This window comes from Sprattus sprattus (assembly GCF_963457725.1).
Source record: "Sprattus sprattus genome assembly, chromosome: 8".
In the NCBI taxonomy this organism is placed as follows: domain Eukaryota; kingdom Metazoa; phylum Chordata; class Actinopteri; order Clupeiformes; family Clupeidae; genus Sprattus; species Sprattus sprattus.
The window spans coordinates 13,165,409-13,184,131 of record NC_137927.1 but is presented as its reverse complement, the minus strand read 5'-3'; the positions used below and the strand labels follow the sequence as shown (position 1 = coordinate 13,184,131).

The window sequence follows — 18,723 nt, the reverse complement described above, 5'->3', positions numbered from 1 at the left end:
GTGTGAAGAGAAAGAAAGACAGGGGGGTGGGGGGGGGGGGGGCCTTTAACTGCTGTAAAACTTTGGCCATTGGATACAGATTAGATCTCCTTTGGTGTAGTCCCTCCCCTCTCCAGCACTGTGCTCTATATATACACAGTGAGCGGAGCCCATTCACTGGCTCTCACTCTGTCCGTCTGTGTATTAAGAGTGTGTGTGTGTGTGTGTGTGTGTTTATATGTGGTGCTGAAAGTGTGTGTGTCAGAGCTTGCATGCTTCCTTGTGCGTCTGCAACAAGAACACTCAGGAGGCACATGGTTGCTCATTTGTAAGTTAGATCTTTACTGTTAAAGGAAGACAAGGGCAAGTGTAACTAAAGGACGGAGAGACAGTGAGGTGAAGAGAGAGAGAAAGAGAGGGAGAAGGCAGAAAAAGAGAAGCATACATACAAAGAGACACTGCTTAGAGACTACCCCCCACTCCTGTGCTCTAGCCACAATGGAAGACTATGCATTATCCTTCTGGATTTACATGGGAGTGATGTCGGTGTTTGTCGGCGGCGTGGTGAAGAAGACCTTGGCGTCCCACATCAGTGCCATACCGTCGCTGGTGGCCTGGCTGGCCGCCACTGTGCTGCTGGAGAGGCTGTGTGCCCTCTGCATGCCTGCCTTCCTGGTGCTGGCAGGGCTGTGCGCTGCCTGCTGCCTCTACTCCTCCAGGCAGGCAACCCTGGACGCCAGCCTGCCAACTGAGGGAAAGGCTGTCCTTATCACAGGTAAGAGCATAAGCCTCTGCTGGAGGTGACGGTGCTGGTAGTGTTATGTCAGAGGGGAAAAGAGAACCTCTACCTGTTTGTGAATATTACCTCTCATGTCTTTAAGCCTTTTGTATGTTCCTTTTTTATGTTTATTTGTTAATTTCTTAATTTCTCTTCCCCTCTTCTTCTACTACTTTGTCCTCTTACCTTTACTGATAAGAACACTAAACATTAATATAGAACATGTTTCAATATCACTCATCAAACAAAAGGCATGTATGTGTATTACCTAAATAAAATGTTCAGTATTCTCTCTCAGAAGTGTTCTTATCCCACCTCAGTCTAAGAGGAATTGCCTTTGTGATTAGATATGCTCCCATCTGACATTTTGTAGGACAGGAAAACCTGATAAGAATATAATTTTCATTATTGTCTGAACATCAGAAACGTCACGGTGTGTAGTATTTGCATGGTGTAGGTATATTACTGTGCACCAGTCATGGGAAGGATTTTGGAGCTGCGACTATGCATGCTTTTTGCATTTCCAGTGTTGCTCTTTGCTGTTGTTTAGTTTTGAACTAAGGGATTATGAATAGATGCGAGAAAGTGTTCCATGTTGATTTGTTCCTTGGTCCACTTAGAGTTAATCTGCTACTCGCAGACTAAATAATCTTCGAATCCTGGAAACATGTACAAATACGTTGTGAATAATTTTTCATTGTATACACGTACACATATATAATAGCTCCAATATGTATCTTTTGTGTAATGCAAATGGGTCTTAGTGCTGGTAACATAATTTCTGAATGACTTGAGTTCTGCCTTCAACTTCATGGTGCTCTTGAGACCCAAAATCTTTTCCCTTGTAAAAAATGTTTTGGCATGAAATCCTCCCATCACCAGCAGTTCGCTACTTAACTCTTGTTTCATCAATACTATGCCAAGGTTAGCCATGGATAACAGCAATAGTGACGATTTATTTGGCAAAGACGTTTAAGAAGTCCAGCACTTCATCTGCAGTCTCATCCACCTCAGCTGTACGCTTTTGTACGCTTGTCTTTCGATCCATGACTATAAAACTGTCTTGTTCCCCCCACCAAACCTGAAATCCACCCCAAACACCTCAAAACAAATCCTTGGATATTAATGATTTGGCATGTTAAGCGGCTGTGCAGAGCTTGGGAGTGCGACTGGGGGTTGAGGGTTTGGTGGGGTGGGGTAGAGTACATTGGGGAGGGAGCTGAGGTAGATTGTTAATCCTAAATCATAAGTTGCTTTGGATAAAAGTGACATGCCAAAGGAATAAATGTAAATGTTGTCCTGTTAATACATCTAGCTATTTCAGTTGTGGTGGTTTTAGTGAGGTTCCACGCATAAAAGGTGTGATGGCAAAGTGAAGACACACACCACAACGATTAGCTGCAGTCATGTTTATGAGTGGTTTAATAATAACAGGGCAAGTAACCGTCTTTTGTTTTTGTCAGGCTTGTGAAGAAACTGAAGAGCAAAATGAATCACATCCGTCCCTAATAAAACATTATTTGATCTTATCTAAGAGATAGAATTTGTAATCTAGGTTATGCTGGGAAGTACCTTACTATGTTGACTCATATAATTGTAGTTGTAGACTCAACCCATTACTTATCTCCATGGCCTTGGCATGCATCCATCAGATTTGGAGTGTTTTGTTTCAGGCCTGTATGTCTTCCTTTATTCATTGTGGTGATTATTTTACCAATTTTACCAGCTCTCGCCCCCATGATTGCAAATCATTCACTAGTTGTTGCCATCAGTCAATTTACCATCCAGCAGCAACCACTCCTGTTACAGTGGTGCCGAGACCTGGATTTGGAGTGAGGCTAAGGGGGTTGAGTGTAACGGTAGCAAGGGGATTCAGTGCTATGCAGTGAGTAAACTGCTCTCACGGCACCTTAAGACACGTGTTAGCAACAGATGCTAGCACCGTGTGTCCTAGCCTTCTTGCTAGCAAGGCTGCCTCCCATGCCTGAGGTTATAACTTTAAGTCAGGATTGTGCTTCTCTACACAACGCAGGTTATATAAACAAGTACAGCCAAATCACCGCTTATAAGACTTTCAAGCCTATAGTATTGATCTTTGCCTACAGAAAATCCCACACGTGGATCAGACACACATCTAGAGATGCTTAAAATGAATGACATTAATTATTAGGGTGCCTTACCTGGATTTTGGAACCATGGCTCTGTTGCCTTACTTCTCCTACAGGTGACAAAGTCAGTCAAACAGTAACAATATTATTCTTCCATTGTTTTGACTAACAGATTTAAATCGTAAATGATTAGATCAGCCTTCATCCAACTACTCTCTTCTTTTGACTCAGACTATAAGACACGATGCTACTTTGTGATGTAATCACCTCAGCTAGGATAATTGCCTTAATTCACTGGCACGATGGAAAACCTGGAACTCAAAACTCCTCTTCTTATGTCAAAGCCTCCAGACTACATCTAAGCAAAAACTGAGCTCAGTTATGGTCAGAGCCAAGCCAGTCCAATAGCCCCTGTCTTTATAACTTTGTATTGCTGACACTAAATCATAACTAAAATGACAGGGCTTAGCAGGAATTAAACCATGCTCATACTTGAGTAACTTATTTACTTAATTTATTCAATAAAATAATCCATTAAATTAATGTTTTCACTTAGAACATGTGATGCAAGGTTGAGTGAGAACATTCAGCACTGATCTCTTTGGCAGTGTCAAATATAAAAAGAAAGGTGTCTGATGGCGCATAAGGCCCCGGCTTTGGCCAGAATGCTTTTAGACTGAAATCACGTTGACCCACTAAGCCACTTAAAGATCGTCTAGTGCAGTGGTTTCCGAAACGGAGCGCGGAGTTATAACAAGGGGGGTGCGGGTTGAGGGTGAAAAAAATGAAAAAGTACACTAAACAACCAGCTCTTACAGCATAGTAGCCTATAAGGAACCGATTTGGTGATGAGTTTCTAACCTACTTTGTACTTGTATAATATGGTCAGGGCCTACTGTTTAGCCTATATAGAAGGGATATCTAGCCTAATTATTAATCCAACAAATATTTGCCTAATACGAACATTGTATGAATTGATCATCCAGCAAGAAGTAAAAAATAGCTGTAGTTAAAATAATAATAAGAAAAAAAAAATTAACAAATTATATTTAAAATGCTAAAATATTCAAGGTTAGCTAATTAATGGGGGGGGGGGGGGCCATGAAAAATTAGCATGGTAACTGGTCTTGAGCCCCACAACCGTTTTGCATGCTTCTCCGCTTTAGGACTGAGTTGGCAGTGCTACAAAACTCCAAAATCCACAGTAATAGGCTGCCAGGACTTGGCTCTGGAAAAAATAACAATCACATGAAAAAGCAAATCCTCAAAGCTGAAACTGTTAAGTGTTTGTCATTAGACTCTAGCAGCGCAACAGACTTATTGTTTATTTCTTATTTCTTTATTTTCTTATATGTGCTTTATTACACAACAGTCAGATCGAACAGTTGCATTAATGGTAGAATGATTTATTAATTCCTAATAATCCAAGAAGCATTCCTTAAGTGAGGATAACCTGGAACAACCTCACTCAGCTTGTTCACTGCTAGTGGCCACTCCGTGTGTACTGTAGTGTGTCGGGGGTGAGGTAATGGGTGGACAAGAAACTGGTTGAAAGATGTTAGACTGGTGACAGAAATGCTGGAGATGACGACACTAGAGAAGATTGAGGAGGTCATCATGCAGGAGAGGGCACAGCCAAAAGGCTTATATTTCAAGAGCCTTGTTGAAGCTAACCAAGGCCATGTCCCCACTCCAGGCTTGCCAAAGGGTAGCCGTTGAGGCTACCAAGGAAGCACTGGGCCGATTGCAGCAGCGTACCAGGCCCGCCTGGAGCTGCCAGTGGACCAAGCGATGCTGGACCAGCTACTGCCTCTTTCATGGCTCACCCAGGAGCTGACTCCACAGACAGGAGGTCCTCGGTGGGGAGCGATGATGCTGCTTCACTTAAAGGGCAAGGGGCTACCCAAGACGTACCTCATTCAGGTACAACTGGTGGCCCAATTCAATGCATGGTTGGTGGAGAAGATGGACGTCCAGGTCATCCTCGCCCTGGAAGGCCCTGCAAATTTTCACTGATCTCCAGCCAGTGGAGTGGTCCAGGTCGAGAGAGCGCAGCAGCCCTGGGTCGGCTGACAGATCTTCGCTGACAACGCCAAGGACAGGCTGGTTGGCTGCTGCAAGAGTGAAGGGTAGAGACTGGGTGTCTATGTGGCCGACCTTCACTTCTGTGCTCCAGCCCCAAGTGGCTCCAGAAGCACACCTGCCTGACATACCACAGACCCTGACATAGTGCCCACTGTTTGCTGGTCCACCCAGGAACCCTACCTGAGGGTCCCGCAGAGGGACTACTACGTAGCCCGAGGGTCTGTCAACATCATCAGCCAGATGGGCCATCATGCCGCCACTGCCAACCAGAGGAGCCACCACTGCCAGCCGGTGGGACCACTGCATTGCAGCTGCCACCAGCCTGAGGGTCCACCTCATCGCCTCTCAGACCCCCAAGATCAGGACCCTCGACTTCCAATGGTCCACGGGCCTCCGCTGTTGCCAGGGCTTGTGGTGGTGCTGATGGTGACCTGATCATCTTCCCAATGCCACAGGGACCTTGTTGTGGCTGCTGGGTACTTAGGGGTGTGTGTGTGTTGGGGGTGCGCTAATGGCACGTCCGGGTGAGAGACTGTTGCGTAGCCTCAGACATACATTGGATGAATAGTTTGTGCTGCAGTGGTCATGTTGTGCATCCCTTCCGGCTAAATCGTAAGCAATGCTGCCGACTTCAGAAGAACCCAAAGATCCCCAAATTCTTTAAATATTGAAATGTACAACGTCAACGTTTCATTCATTTAGAGCGAGAGAGCAGAATGGTAGGCAGTGATGTTATAATGTTACACTTTGCTGTTTTAGAGTTTGGAAAGAGAGCAAATGGAGAAGAGAGAATGTATAAATGAGCACACAATGTGGAGACAGGTGAGGGTGCAAGATAGATAGATAGATAGATAGATAGATAGATAGATAGATAGATGGATACTTTATTAATCCTACAGACATACAGTACATACATAAATCACATACATAAATCACAAATGAACATGCACAAATAGTGTCTCTGACTCAACTGCTTGGCAACAACACTTAATGGAAATATTTTGGGGGATGGAAAATAAATCAACAAAAATTCTCATAAACAAAAGAAAACGTAGTTTGCAGATTTGGTAATTTCATACTCTATTAGTCAGTAAGGGAACTGTTGTATAAATTGCCTTTGCTTAATTTGATTAACCCATGAAACATAGATTACTGATTAAAAAAAATACACAAGATCCACATACAAATACACTACATTCCAATCAGTGACACAATACAGAAATAAGTATTTTTCATGTAACATTTTCGATTATAATCTTGGGTCTGTATCTGTGGTGCTTGTACCATTTGTTGACATGGTTCATGGTATAAATTGCCTCATCTTAATTGTATGCATATCTATGCATATCAAGGTGTTGGAGATTTCGAACACACAGCTCTGATGAGGCTTTTCCCAAAGCTGCTTTAAGTCCCTAACTAGAAATTTTAAAAAGGCTGAAATGCTGAACAAAAACTTTAAACCTCTTACAAAACCTGTTAAATTCCTTTGAGGATTTAGGTTATGGTCACAGGGTTGGCTGAGTGGGCAATTTCTAGACAACACAGATTAGTTTTACAGAGCCAAGTGCTTACTCTCCTTTTCTGTCTGTCTGCTTTGGCAAATGCACCACAAACATCGCAAGCAACACTTAGAAAACCGCACAGGGAGACCTGTGACAAATGAGCTTGCTCAAAAACATTTTATAAAAAAAAAACTAAAAATCCACAATAGGAAGTGCCATATTTTCAGGGTAATGGTTTGAGGATTGCCCCAAGATGAGGTAAAAATGCCGTTGAACCCGTTTTCTTAAAGGTCAAGTTTTAGATCAAGTCTGTTCCAGGGGTATCTCTGTCAAATCGATGAGAAGGAAATGTGAAAATGTGCTGTGTTCTTAAGGGACCTTTGAGGCATGTTAGGACATCCTGTCCCCCTATTGGTTTTCACAACCCAGCTCCTCATATTACCACACTTCCAGTGCATGTCAGGTAATGGACTGGGGCAGCTTAGATTTCTCAGAGGATACAAAAATATAGAGGTAGTTTAGTATGATATGTAGAAAAATGTGGCACATTTGATCCATCTCTTTGGCTTCCTGCTTCATAGTTATAAATAATAATTGGACCTGCGTAGAATCCAGTGTACCCATATGTTGGTGCAATTTTATAAAGGCAAGCAATACCCTGTTACCCCTCTCTCACGCTTTTTGACATTTGTCTCCATTTGAATCTCTATCAAATATTGCACAAGAGGAAAAGTAAATACAAGCTTAAGTACAATCCCATTAGTGACATAGTACAGAAAACTGTATTTTTTATGTAACATGTTCAGTAATGAATTTTGGTCTGTATGTGTGGGACTTATACAATCTGATGACATGGTTCATGGTTTTGTAATGATTAGATTGAAATAGAAAGTCATTTATGATTTTGTCATTGAAGTCCATTTTTGAAAGTTGTTTCCTATATTCCATATCTAGCAAAAGACCCCCAGACGATTTGCTCTTGCTCTCTGCTGCATCCATGTGGCTTATATCTGCCATGAAGACTAGCCTCACCATTAGTGCTCGCTTGATTGAACTTTTTAGATTACACAGAAGACCTCTTTTTCTTGTGTGTTCATGGGCTTTACATAAAATGATGTGTTTGCACTATAGATAAAACCGAAATTAGAACGGGAAGCCAATATACAATCATGCATCCACTTTCACCTGTGGTTATTGAGTTTTACAGGACAATCGAAGATAGCCTGTATGGCCATTTCCTTTGACAAATGGTGCATTTGGTTGTCTTAATGATATCCTGACTGAGTGTAGAGACCTTTGATCGCCCTCATACATGTGGGGCGTGTGTTCTGCGAACCAGGCAGGCTGCTTCTGGAACAGTCCGAACAGACCTGGAGAAAATGTGGCTGGCAGATTTAAATCAACAGGAGGCACGGGGGGTAAATTTATATGTCTTGCTCAGAAATAGGGGGGGGGGAGTGTGGTTGGATCGCTGGGTAAGACATTAATATCCTAACACGCCTCCTTCAACTCAGTCAACCATATGTGTCGCATGTGAGATCTACTATCATTCATGTCTCTGTCCAGCACACGTATTTGAGAGTGTGTGTGATGTTCGCGCTAAGGGTGTGTGTGTGTGTGTGTGTGTGTGCCTGCGCGCACGTACATGTGCAAGTCTGCTGTTGACACTGATCTTCCCCGAGTAGCCCGGCTGATCGGTGTAAGGTCTTGTGTTTGTTTTCCTGTCCAGGACTCTTTCGGCATTGGTTGGTTGCATAAGAGGCATTCCAGGCGCTCCCCTCGGAAAGCCGATTCCTCTTGAACTTTCACAGATATAATGTTTCCAAGTGTCCTAAGAAAAACTGGGTTGCAACAGAACACCGTGTTACAACCCATTGCTTTCCTTGTCCCCACTTACACTGGTCAGCACAGCTCCGGTGACTGAGCCAACGAGCCAAACTCTACATGTCCTGAAAAAGCCAGGACCGCTCCTCTCTCTGATGAAACATGAAAATGCATGCACACGCACACACACACACAGATGCTGAGGGGATCTGCTTTTTACTACATACTACAGGGTCAGAGGAGGTGGTTTATGTGCTGGACTTTAATGTAGAGCTTCTGACCTCAGAAAAGTTTGTGGGGTTCATACTAGTCACTGAGTGCGTGCTTATGACACTTTATGTGTATGTGCCCATGTGTGCATGCATATTGAAAAATGTGTTCTTGTTGTGTGCATATTTACATGTGTGTGTGTGTGTGTGAGTGTGTGTGTGTGTGTGTGTGTGTGTGTGTGTGTGTGTGTGTGTATGTGTGCATGTGTATGTTTGTGTATCATGTTCATGTGTTTGCACGATTCCATACCTCCTGTAAGGAAAGCTGATCACACATTCGCTGTGAAATAATAAACAGCAGCACACACACAAATGGCTTTATTTGGCCATTAACACCTGCCTGGAGGTAATTTAGGCATCGGGTTTGCACTTTTGTTCTGTGACCCTGGAACCTCTCCAGCCTCATTCAGAGAACATTCTTGCCATGAAGCCATCCACCTAAAATATCCTCTGATGTGCCTGCTCTTACGTAACCACACTCTTGGCATGTCATGTCATTGGGACAAGAAGATTTATAGCTGGCAACATGCAGGAGACAAACGATTGACTTGATAAGAGAACGTTCCGATGCCTATTAAAGGCATCAGTGACACAATGGCAGCACGGCTCAGGATTACATGAAGGAAAACAGTCGTTGATACTTCAACTGATACGCGCAACTTCAACTGAAACTCTTCGCGACTAATCCTCAAGTGTTAATCCGATTGAAGAGAATCTATTCTTTAGTTTTGGGGAGCTCTTGTTTTTCTGGCGTTGTGGGGCCTTATAGGGGTGGCTGTCGAACAGGCCCTCTCCTCCTTTACTTCCTGGCACGCATGTGTGAGAATGCTTAGCACAGCTGTGCAGATACCGCGTTCAGCGGAGGCCTGCCTGCCGTTCTCTGGCTGGAAGTGTCCTCAGCGTACCCTGGGCTCTGGTGAAAGAGTCTCCACAAGCAAGGGATGGCCTAGAGGGAGGAGGGCAGGGGGGTGGGAGGGATTATGAAGGTGTCTTTATGATAACAACAGTCACTCTTTGTACAGTGTGGCTCCCACACACACACACACACACACACACACACACACACACACACACACACACACACACACACAATTCAGGGTAAAGTTCACACCATAAGTTCATGTGGTGCACTAGTACAAGTGAAGGGGTCTGACATATGGTAAAAAAAATCTGTGATGTGCACACGGGCCCAATAAACCTCTCCTTATGTGCTGGACGACACACACTCACACACACAAACGACAGCATCACAAGTCTTGTGGTCTTTCAAATGGGAGTGAAATAATTAGCAGAAGATAAAAATGTCACAAGTGAATTTATATTCAAAAGAGTTAATGGTGAGGAATGGTGTTTGGTTTAAAATATGAACATTTAAGTATTCCAAAGTCAACGTAATTTATTCACTGATACTCATATTTTCATACCACACATATTTCTTGTATTAATTTATACAGTGGCAATCCAGAAAGTTCTTTTAACTCTTGTATTTCATCAGACCCAGGAGAGAGGAAGAGTCTGGGCAGCTATGTCTTTGTTTGAATGGGTTTAAGGTCCACCACTGTTGACACATTTATCTTTTGTGATGGTGCCTGTATAATCTCAGTTTTGTATTGTCTGTGTGACTGTTCTTTTATGCCAGGGCATTTAAATAGCTTGGTGTTGGCATGCTTTTTATTTGTTTCCTTGATGGTAGATAAAAAGTCATTGACCTTGCAGGACATTCCTTTTTAGGCGCAGGTGATGAGGGCAAAGATTTTATGAGATATCTCCAGATGGAACCTGTTAATGAGCAGTGTATGTGGGCATTCTAAGAATCTTGCACAATAATGATTTCAATTTAATGAATTTAACTTCAGAACCGCCATGTAGTTGGTTTTGCCATGTCAATAGTTCACTGTACCACAAACACAGTGCACTTCAGAATGACTGACCCAGACTTCAGCAGTCTTATGCAGGTCATTGTGACTACAGTGGGGGGTCAGATGCCAGTGTTGTGGAATGCTAACCTCTCTCTCTCTCTCTCTCTCTCTCTCTCTCTCTCTCTCTCTCTCTCTCTTTCTCTCTCTCTTTCTCTCACACTCTCTCTCCTTCACTCTCTCAGGTTGCGACACAGGCTTTGGGAATGCTTCAGCTAAGTATCTGGATGCACTGGGCTTTGAGGTGTTTGCCACAGTGCTTGACCTGGCTGGGGAGGGGGCAGAGGAGCTCCGGCGCACTTGCTCACCTCGACTCACAGTTCTGCAGGTGGACATCACCAGACCCGAAGATGTCCAACAGGCCCTACTTGACACCAAGGCCAGGCTGGGCATGAGAGGTAAGCCAACACACACAGACACACACAGACACACACAGACACACAGACACACACACACACACACACACACACACACACACACACACACACACACACACACACACACACACACACACACACACACACACAAACACACACACACACACACACACACACACACACACACACATACACACACACACACACACACACACATACTCACAAACACACACACACACACACACACACACACACACACACAGACAAACACATTCACACACACACACACACACAGAGATAGACACATACACACGCACACACACAGCCATGTATGTTATACACGAGCACAAACACAAGCTCAATTACACACACACAAATAAACAAACTCTCTCTCTCTTGTTCTCTCTCTGTCACACACACACACACACACACACACACAAAACAAATAAACAAACTCTCTTTCTCTCACTCTCTCTCTCTCTCTCTCTCTCTCTCTCTCTCTCTGTCTCTCTCTCTCTCACACACACACACACACCCTTCTACTACAACTACACACAGACTCACAAACTTGACCATTCAACCTCAGTTCATGAGTAACTTTACTCTCTAATGCCTGTTCCAAAGAGTGCAAGTTAACACCCAAGCATCCAGCACAGTCCAGAGAACAGCTGTGTACCTCAAAGACAAATAAGGCAAATCCTTGTGGTGGTGCTGGTGTTTACTTTTAGGAGTCACTTAAGGATACGCAGCGCGACCAGGTTGTAATATTAGGAGTTTGTTGGAAGGTCATTCACACACTCATTTACTTTCTTGCTTGTGAGTGTGTGTGTGTTTGTGTGGCTTGGCTGACGTTCAAGCGCTTTATTTTGAAACAGCATGCTCAACGAAGCCAGGTGCCAAAGAAATGAAAAAGGGAGGGGGAAAAGTACTTTAAGAGCGGGATTCAAATAAGGACAAAGGGCTTTTTTTATGTGAGAAATGGTGGGCCGTCTATGCAACCACCAGGCAAATGTAAACACACCTCAGCAGTGTTATGTTTCACTAGTCATAAACAAAACACTAAATGCCCCCTTCTTTCATCTCTTGCGACCTATGGTCACAGAGCCAGAGAAACTGGAGATAAGTTTGAGCTTTTGCTCCCTCCCTGGTGAGTACAGTTCCCAGGTAGCAGGGTCCACAATAGTCAATGTAGGCATTCCTTTCAAGCTCAAATAAGAAGCTTTACCTTCAACAGACTTGGACATGGCACCTGCTTTACGTTATATGATGTGGGTGGAAAACACAAGAAGGCCCTTAATTAAGCACTCGGATGGAAATGTACCAGGACTGAGCCTGGCAGGTTTACAGGCTGGGTCGTTTGTGCCCTTTACAGCTCGATACAATCTGACATGTCCAATGTGGTACTTATTAAACTGACAGATTAAAGAGCTGGTTGACAAGCTTGGTCGAAAAATTCAATAAAGAGACTTAAACCAAATGAGAAACCTGGGAAACGTCACGTGAAATATGCAGACCGGCCATTTGCTTACTAGCAAACGCTGTTGCAAAACACATTTCTATCCCATTTCATCTTTATTCTCTTTTCTGTGATAGTGTATACAAAATACAAAATAAAACATATACAGTATATAGATACACGTGTATACATATACTATATATGTCGTTTGCAAAAGGCCACAATCTTTGTAATTACTAATAACATTCTTCTTGCTACTCACCCACCACAAGGACCATGCCTATGATACACACTTAATCCCTCTCTTCAGATACGAAAGGAATGCTCTCTCATGCTGTTCCATCTCTTCCTCTCCTCCCTCTGTCTTGATATGATCCAACCTTAACAAAGGATTTAAGGCAGCACTGATTTCCCTTGATAGCAGTTCATGCTGTGACTGCTAAAACATCTTAAGGAAGACTGTCATGTACAGGGCTGAGAGACGTGAGTAGGAGCATGTCTGTGTTTGCGTACACAAACCACACCACTGTTCAAACCTAACATTTCTAGCTACCCACACCTTCAATTAGACACATTTACATGCTTTAACATTTGTTGATCGGATCTGGTAGCATCCCAATTTAAAACTACAGAAACTTAAAGAGAGAGTGGGCTATTAGAGCCTTAACCATGTAAACTCTATTAGACTATGGGAAATTCTTTCATTTGGGTGCACTGTAGCCATGCAAGGAAAGTCAAAGTCAAATTTATCTACAAAGCCCATTTAAAAACAACTCATGTTGACCAAATTGCTATACAATTAGTTGACAATAAAATGTATATAAAAAATAAAAACAGAAACAAAACACCCACATAAGCATCTATATACACAGTAAGTGAAGTGGATGGCATTTAAGCTCATTTAGCTCACTAACTAGCGAGTTAACAGCTTGCTCTGATGTATTCCAAACTCTGACCATGACTGTAAATCATTGTTCTTTTATTCCTGGTGACTGATGGCACAAATAATAATTCAAAAAGAAGTTCATTAGCTAACTGATATTTTAAAAATAGATAATTAGATCAAATTTGTTGTTTACATAAAATTACACCCGTATTAACACCCTATGGCACCTCACATGTACTCTATCTATCTCCCTCTGTCTGTCTCCATTTTCTGTCCTTTTTTCTCTGTTTCTTGATCTCCTTACCATCACACGTATCTCTGTGAGTTTCCAGATGTCTATAAACAATCTGATCATGGAGAGACATGCTGGATGGATTACTAACCGCTTTGCTTGTTTCAGTTGAAACGTGTACTGTATGTTGTGCAATACCGGTCGTAGCTATGTCTACTGAAAGCTACAGCTTGCTGAACGTCTGGGGTCAGAGGAAAAATGAAGCCAAAGGCCTATCTCAGATTTTTTTCATCTATCAGCCACATCCATTCCTCCTATACACTTTTCACTTATGACATTGATTCTTGGTGTGGTGTAATACTGGCGTGAAAAAGAGAGCCCCTCTGTGGTCATTAGATGGAAATGCCTCTGAAACAATGTGACAGTAATGTTGGATAGGTGGAATATAGTTCTCTGGTTGGAAAGAAGTGTGGTTATGGAAGTTCCAAAAGTGAATTGAAGTGTTTTTGTCTCCATGTTTCACCTTAGGTCTGTGGGGTTTGGTGAACAATGCTGGAGTGTGTGTCAACTTTGGTGATGCCGAGCTCTCGCTCATGTCCAACTACAGGGGCTGCATGGAGGTGAACTTCTTTGGGACACTGAGTGTCACCAAGGCCTTCCTCCCATTGCTGCGGCAAGCTAAAGGCAGGATCGTGAGCATCTCCAGCCCCTCAGGTACCCCCCCCCCACACACACACAAACACTTCCGCAGTACTTTCAGTAGATCTGTTATCACAACGATTTTTTTTTCTGACTTTGAAATAATGCTTTCAAGGCTCTCATTTGTTCAACTGTGTTGGCTGCAGTGAGTCTTTCTGAGTAATCTGGAAAGCAGTAGATATCTTTTGTATTGAGCAACAGTGCTGCAGTGTATTAACCGATAAAACACTGTAAACATGCCTCAATTGAAATTTGGTAGCGTTTTCAGTCCATGGGTGTTTATTTAACAACCATAATCTTTTTCTGGCATCAGGCTTTAACTTTTTGTAACTCTTCATAGACAATAAAAACAGTAAAAGAGACAATTAACTGGAAGGTGGCTTATCTTCCAGGTGGCCTAGTTTTTTTTTTGTTTCATTTAAATGTTTGAAATTGTATTTACCTTTCACCAGAGCTTTTAAACTTGTCAGCGGTTAAGCTTCAATGGTGTGCATGAGAGCTTTTTTTTCTGCACGGCTCCCGGCAAAACCGCACGTTTATAAACAGTCTCAATCTGCCATCAACCCCAGAGGCTTCAGTGGCTTCCTCCCCGGCACCCCTCCTCTTACCTTATTGCCCTCCTCTTCTACCACCATCTTTTTACAGCCAAGGCAGGGCAAAGCCCCCTCTCTAACAAAGGGGCCCCTATTATGCCTGTAAGAACTTTTCCTTATGCACAGCCCAAACAACGCTGCCAGTTCTTTACAGTGGTATGGAGATTCCTGCACTTGTTACATACTTTTTTTTATGGCGCTCGTTTTTATGGCCGTCGTGGCAATCGCCTCTAAATGTTCCGTTGTTAGCTTTCCCAGTGAAGCGTAAATGGGAAAGCATTGAAGCATGTGTGCAGTGAGCAGTCCTGTGCTGCAGACACAAAAGGGCATGCTTGTGAATGAAAGGTTTGCATCACACCGTGTCCTACTAGCTTACTGCTCATTGGAGGAATTCGCACCCTTCACACCACAATGCCCAAATTACTAACCACTACGACATAATCTTCAAAACATCATCAGTAAAATGTTCAAAATGTATCAATGTTTACATGACATTCCTGTGACATGCCTGAGTTAGCAAACCTCAAATCAAAATAGTGAACAACGACTATTCAGGCAGAACCTGCAAAAATTGTACTACCCCGCCAGCACTTGCACACAGGGACCCAATTGTACAGTAGAGAAATGAGCAGTAATTATAAATGTTGAGCCAACTGTACAGTTCATCTCCTTTTTATCACCTTAGACACACTCCATAAAAGGCCCATAGTCAGGAGTCGCTGGGTGATGACTAAACACTGTTATTGGTCTGTGTGTCCTACAGGAGATCAGCCCTTCCCATGCTTGGCAGCCTACGGAGCTTCCAAGGCTGCACTGAACCTCTTCATCAACACACTGAGGCACGAGCTGGAGCCCTGGGGGGTGAAGGTGTCAACCATCCTGCCAGCAGCCTTCCGCACAGGTGAGAGACTGACTACCTGAGAGAGGTGTTGGGTGTGGGGAGGGGGGAGGTGTAAGGGGTGGCAGAATATTAAGTATACTGGTCCATAGCCTCAAAAATGCTAGAAAGGAATATTTTAGAGTAACCTCACAGTAGTTGGGAGGTGTATGAGGATGACAGGGTCTGACATCGTCAAAAGGTGACAAAGCTTGTGATCAACAGTAGCACATTATTCCACCCTTCAAAAGGCCATTTTCTAAGACGTCTTGCACCAATACCTCCAGATGAGGAGATCCTCTTGAAGTAACAGTAAAAGCAAAATGGAACTTGCGTAACCTATACATACCCTGGTAGAGAACAGTTGCAGCTGTACAGCATGTGAACTCCACAGTTTGCACTGTAGTGATTGCATGGTGCTTTTTTGGGTCTTATACAATTGGCTGCAAGGACAAGCTGATCATACACATGCGTAAGGAACAATGATTTCTTGTGTGTGCCTCAAGGAAAAGATAATTGTGTACAGCATTTAGCGGAGTCACTTACATCCTGGAAGGATGAAATCGTCTTCCCCTTAAGCAGTTTTCACCGTTATGAACATATTATTTAAGAGCGCAGCAGGGCCAAGAACTCCTCTGGGGGATTATTGTATATATGCACGGTCCGGATCAAGTGTGCCCAGATCTGTGTTTACTTTCCTGCGCTCTCTCTCCAATCTGTCATCCCAGTTTACTCCTTTTGTTGGTGCATGCTGCCTGCCTGACGTCATCATACAAGGCCTGATTAAAACAGAAACTTGGGAACAGTGTGTATAAATATGTGTAAGGATGTGAGGGATTGTAGAATTTCTGACCCAAAAGTTCTGGCACTGAACTGTGTGTGTGTGTGTGTGTGTGTGTTTTTCAGGACTAAGCAGTAATACCCAGTACTGGGAAAAGCAATACAAGCACATGATCCAAAACATCTCCCCAAGTCTTCTGGAGGAGTATGGCGAGGACTACACGCATGAGACTAAAGAGTTGTTCGCCAGCCATTCGAAGACGGCCCTGACAGACCTGAGCCCTGTCGTAAACACCATCGCGGAGGCGCTCATTTCGCCACAGCCTCAGATCCGCTACTATGCCGGCTTTGGTGTGGGCCTCATGTACTTTATCCACTCGTACCTCCCTGTCAGCCTCAGCGACCTGTTCCTCAAGAAGCTGTTCATCAAGAAGCAGCTCCTGCCACAAAGACTTCGGAAGCAGAACAGTTTAAGCAAAATCCCTGCTCAAAATTACAACAACAACAACATCAGCAGTATGAACAACAACAATATTATCACAGCGGAGAAATAAGATGTAGTCTGTTGTAACGTTAAAGTTATAGGACCACTAATGTAATACACTCATAATTATGACTTTTTAGCATTTTATCTATATTGTGCATTTGTATCCATCCTTCTGTTATTTTTGTAATGTTATTTTGTCGTCTTGGAAGGGATCATTGAATTGCACCAAAAAAGTACACATCACACCCGCAGTTCATAAAAAAGATTAGCACAGTGTATATCATATGTACCACAGGTGGTGTTATCTACTGTAGGACTCATGATGAAATATTCTGGTTCTGGTATTTTTTTGCCCATATTCTCACCATTAGTGGCAGAAAATTTAGTTTTCAACCAACCAACACAATGTTTATGAGTGAAGAGAGATTGCAAACAGACTTGATGTGCCTTGGCTGCATTGGCTTTGCTTTTGTGAAGTGTACTCATAGAACCACCAATAGGCAACTGATTGGGTATATTCCTGTCTGCCTTGTCACAGTTGCCATAAAGTTAGTGTGTCGGCATCCATGGTGTAAGAACTTCATACACTGTGTCAGATCTGCTGATCCACCAGAAATAACAGAGCTCAATTTTATGAGACCTATAGAAGTGCTTTAGATTTCAAGGACCCAATACTAAATGTTGGATTTGACGTTGAATTGATATTTTATGAGGCTGTTTTTTTGTTATATTTACATGTTTGTTTTCCACACTACTACATTATTCTTTAAATTTGAATATTTATGCCAGTCCTGTTCATGAATCAATTAAACTGTGAACTTTGTACAAAACAGACGAAAAAATATGTAAATTGTTCACCCCGTTTATTCTTAGATGGTATTAAAGTTGAATTTTTACAAAATGATCACGTATCTGTCAATATTTCACAATAACAATAAGTCAGCATCAGAACAATAGAGCTGTAAGCTCAAGAGAGACTTGCATCAAGGCCAACTGACCTTTTGTGATCCACATACTCAAACTCAGCCAACCACTTACAAAGTCATAATTAGCATTTGGCAGAAGTGACGCTAATTTCAAACTAGATTTTTGTTTGTTTAATTTAGCCAAGAGCTCTTTCAACTTCACTTAACAATATAGAACCGGAACGTGGCAACGTTGCTTCCAACATATAATCTACACAAAATCACTGTAATATACTTATTTAGCTGCATATGACTGTAGATTCCTTCCTATGCTCTCTACTTATGCTAACCCTAACTCACAACATTGCCGCACCCCCCCCTCTGACTGGAGCCTGAAAGCCCTGTTCCTGGAACTGGCTGTGGATTTGTGGAACTGAGGGTTTCTGATTGCCCCCAAAGTGAAACTTGGGCCAAGGATATGGATGTAGCTCTGCCAGTTACTTGATTACCAGCCATGCTAAACTCGTTAATTAAGTTTATTGTTTTTGGAGAGAACTAGTGTCCAGTTGCTTTGATAGTTCACTTTGTTTTAGTTGAGCAGAAAGAAATGTTACAATGCAATCCTGCTGTCGGAGTTATGTAAATGTCCTTGATTAGTGAAGCAGTGCTAAGCTGTGGGTGATAACTGATGAATCAGCTGTACTGAAAGAAATCCTGATTTTGAATACAAGTGCTAGCAATACTGGAAAACAGTGCAGTCATGATACAGGAAAATGGTGCACGATTAAGCATATTAAATAGTACCAGTGCCAAGTGTATTTTAAATGTATGAATTAAAAAAAAAAATTGTTTGAGTAAAAAAGTTTAAAATGCACATATCAATGCATGTTACAACCAGATCTCTATTTGCTCAGTTTTGTAAAGTTACAGAGTTAAATTTACAGGGTGAAAGTGTTATTCTTAGATTGTG

At 42.7% G+C, this 18,723-nt stretch overlaps 1 protein-coding gene across 1 annotated transcript; it reads left to right on the top strand.

Annotated features, from left to right (window-relative positions):
- Positions 1–171: 171 nt before the first annotated feature.
- hsd11b2 (hydroxysteroid (11-beta) dehydrogenase 2) lies at positions 172–17,704 on the top strand. The gene is made up of 5 exons (XM_080843764.1): positions 172–754; positions 10,647–10,859; positions 13,941–14,126; positions 15,468–15,605; positions 16,488–17,704. Exons 1-5 carry the CDS (start codon positions 478–480, stop codon positions 16,913–16,915), a joined length of 1,242 nt encoding a protein of 413 aa, XP_080699890.1. The 5' UTR covers positions 172–477; the 3' UTR covers positions 16,916–17,704.
- Positions 17,705–18,723: the final 1,019 nt, after the last annotated feature.

Coding starts and splice junctions, on each gene's coding strand:
- hsd11b2 (XM_080843764.1), top strand. CDS start 478: ATGGAAGACTATGCATTATCCTTCTGGATTTACATGGGAGTGATGTCG. Junction 755..10,646: donor AAAGGCTGTCCTTATCACAG/GTAAGAGCATAA, acceptor TCACTCTCTCAG/GTTGCGACACAGGCTTTGGG. Junction 14,127..15,467: donor GAGCATCTCCAGCCCCTCAG/GTACCCCCCCCC, acceptor TGTGTCCTACAG/GAGATCAGCCCTTCCCATGC.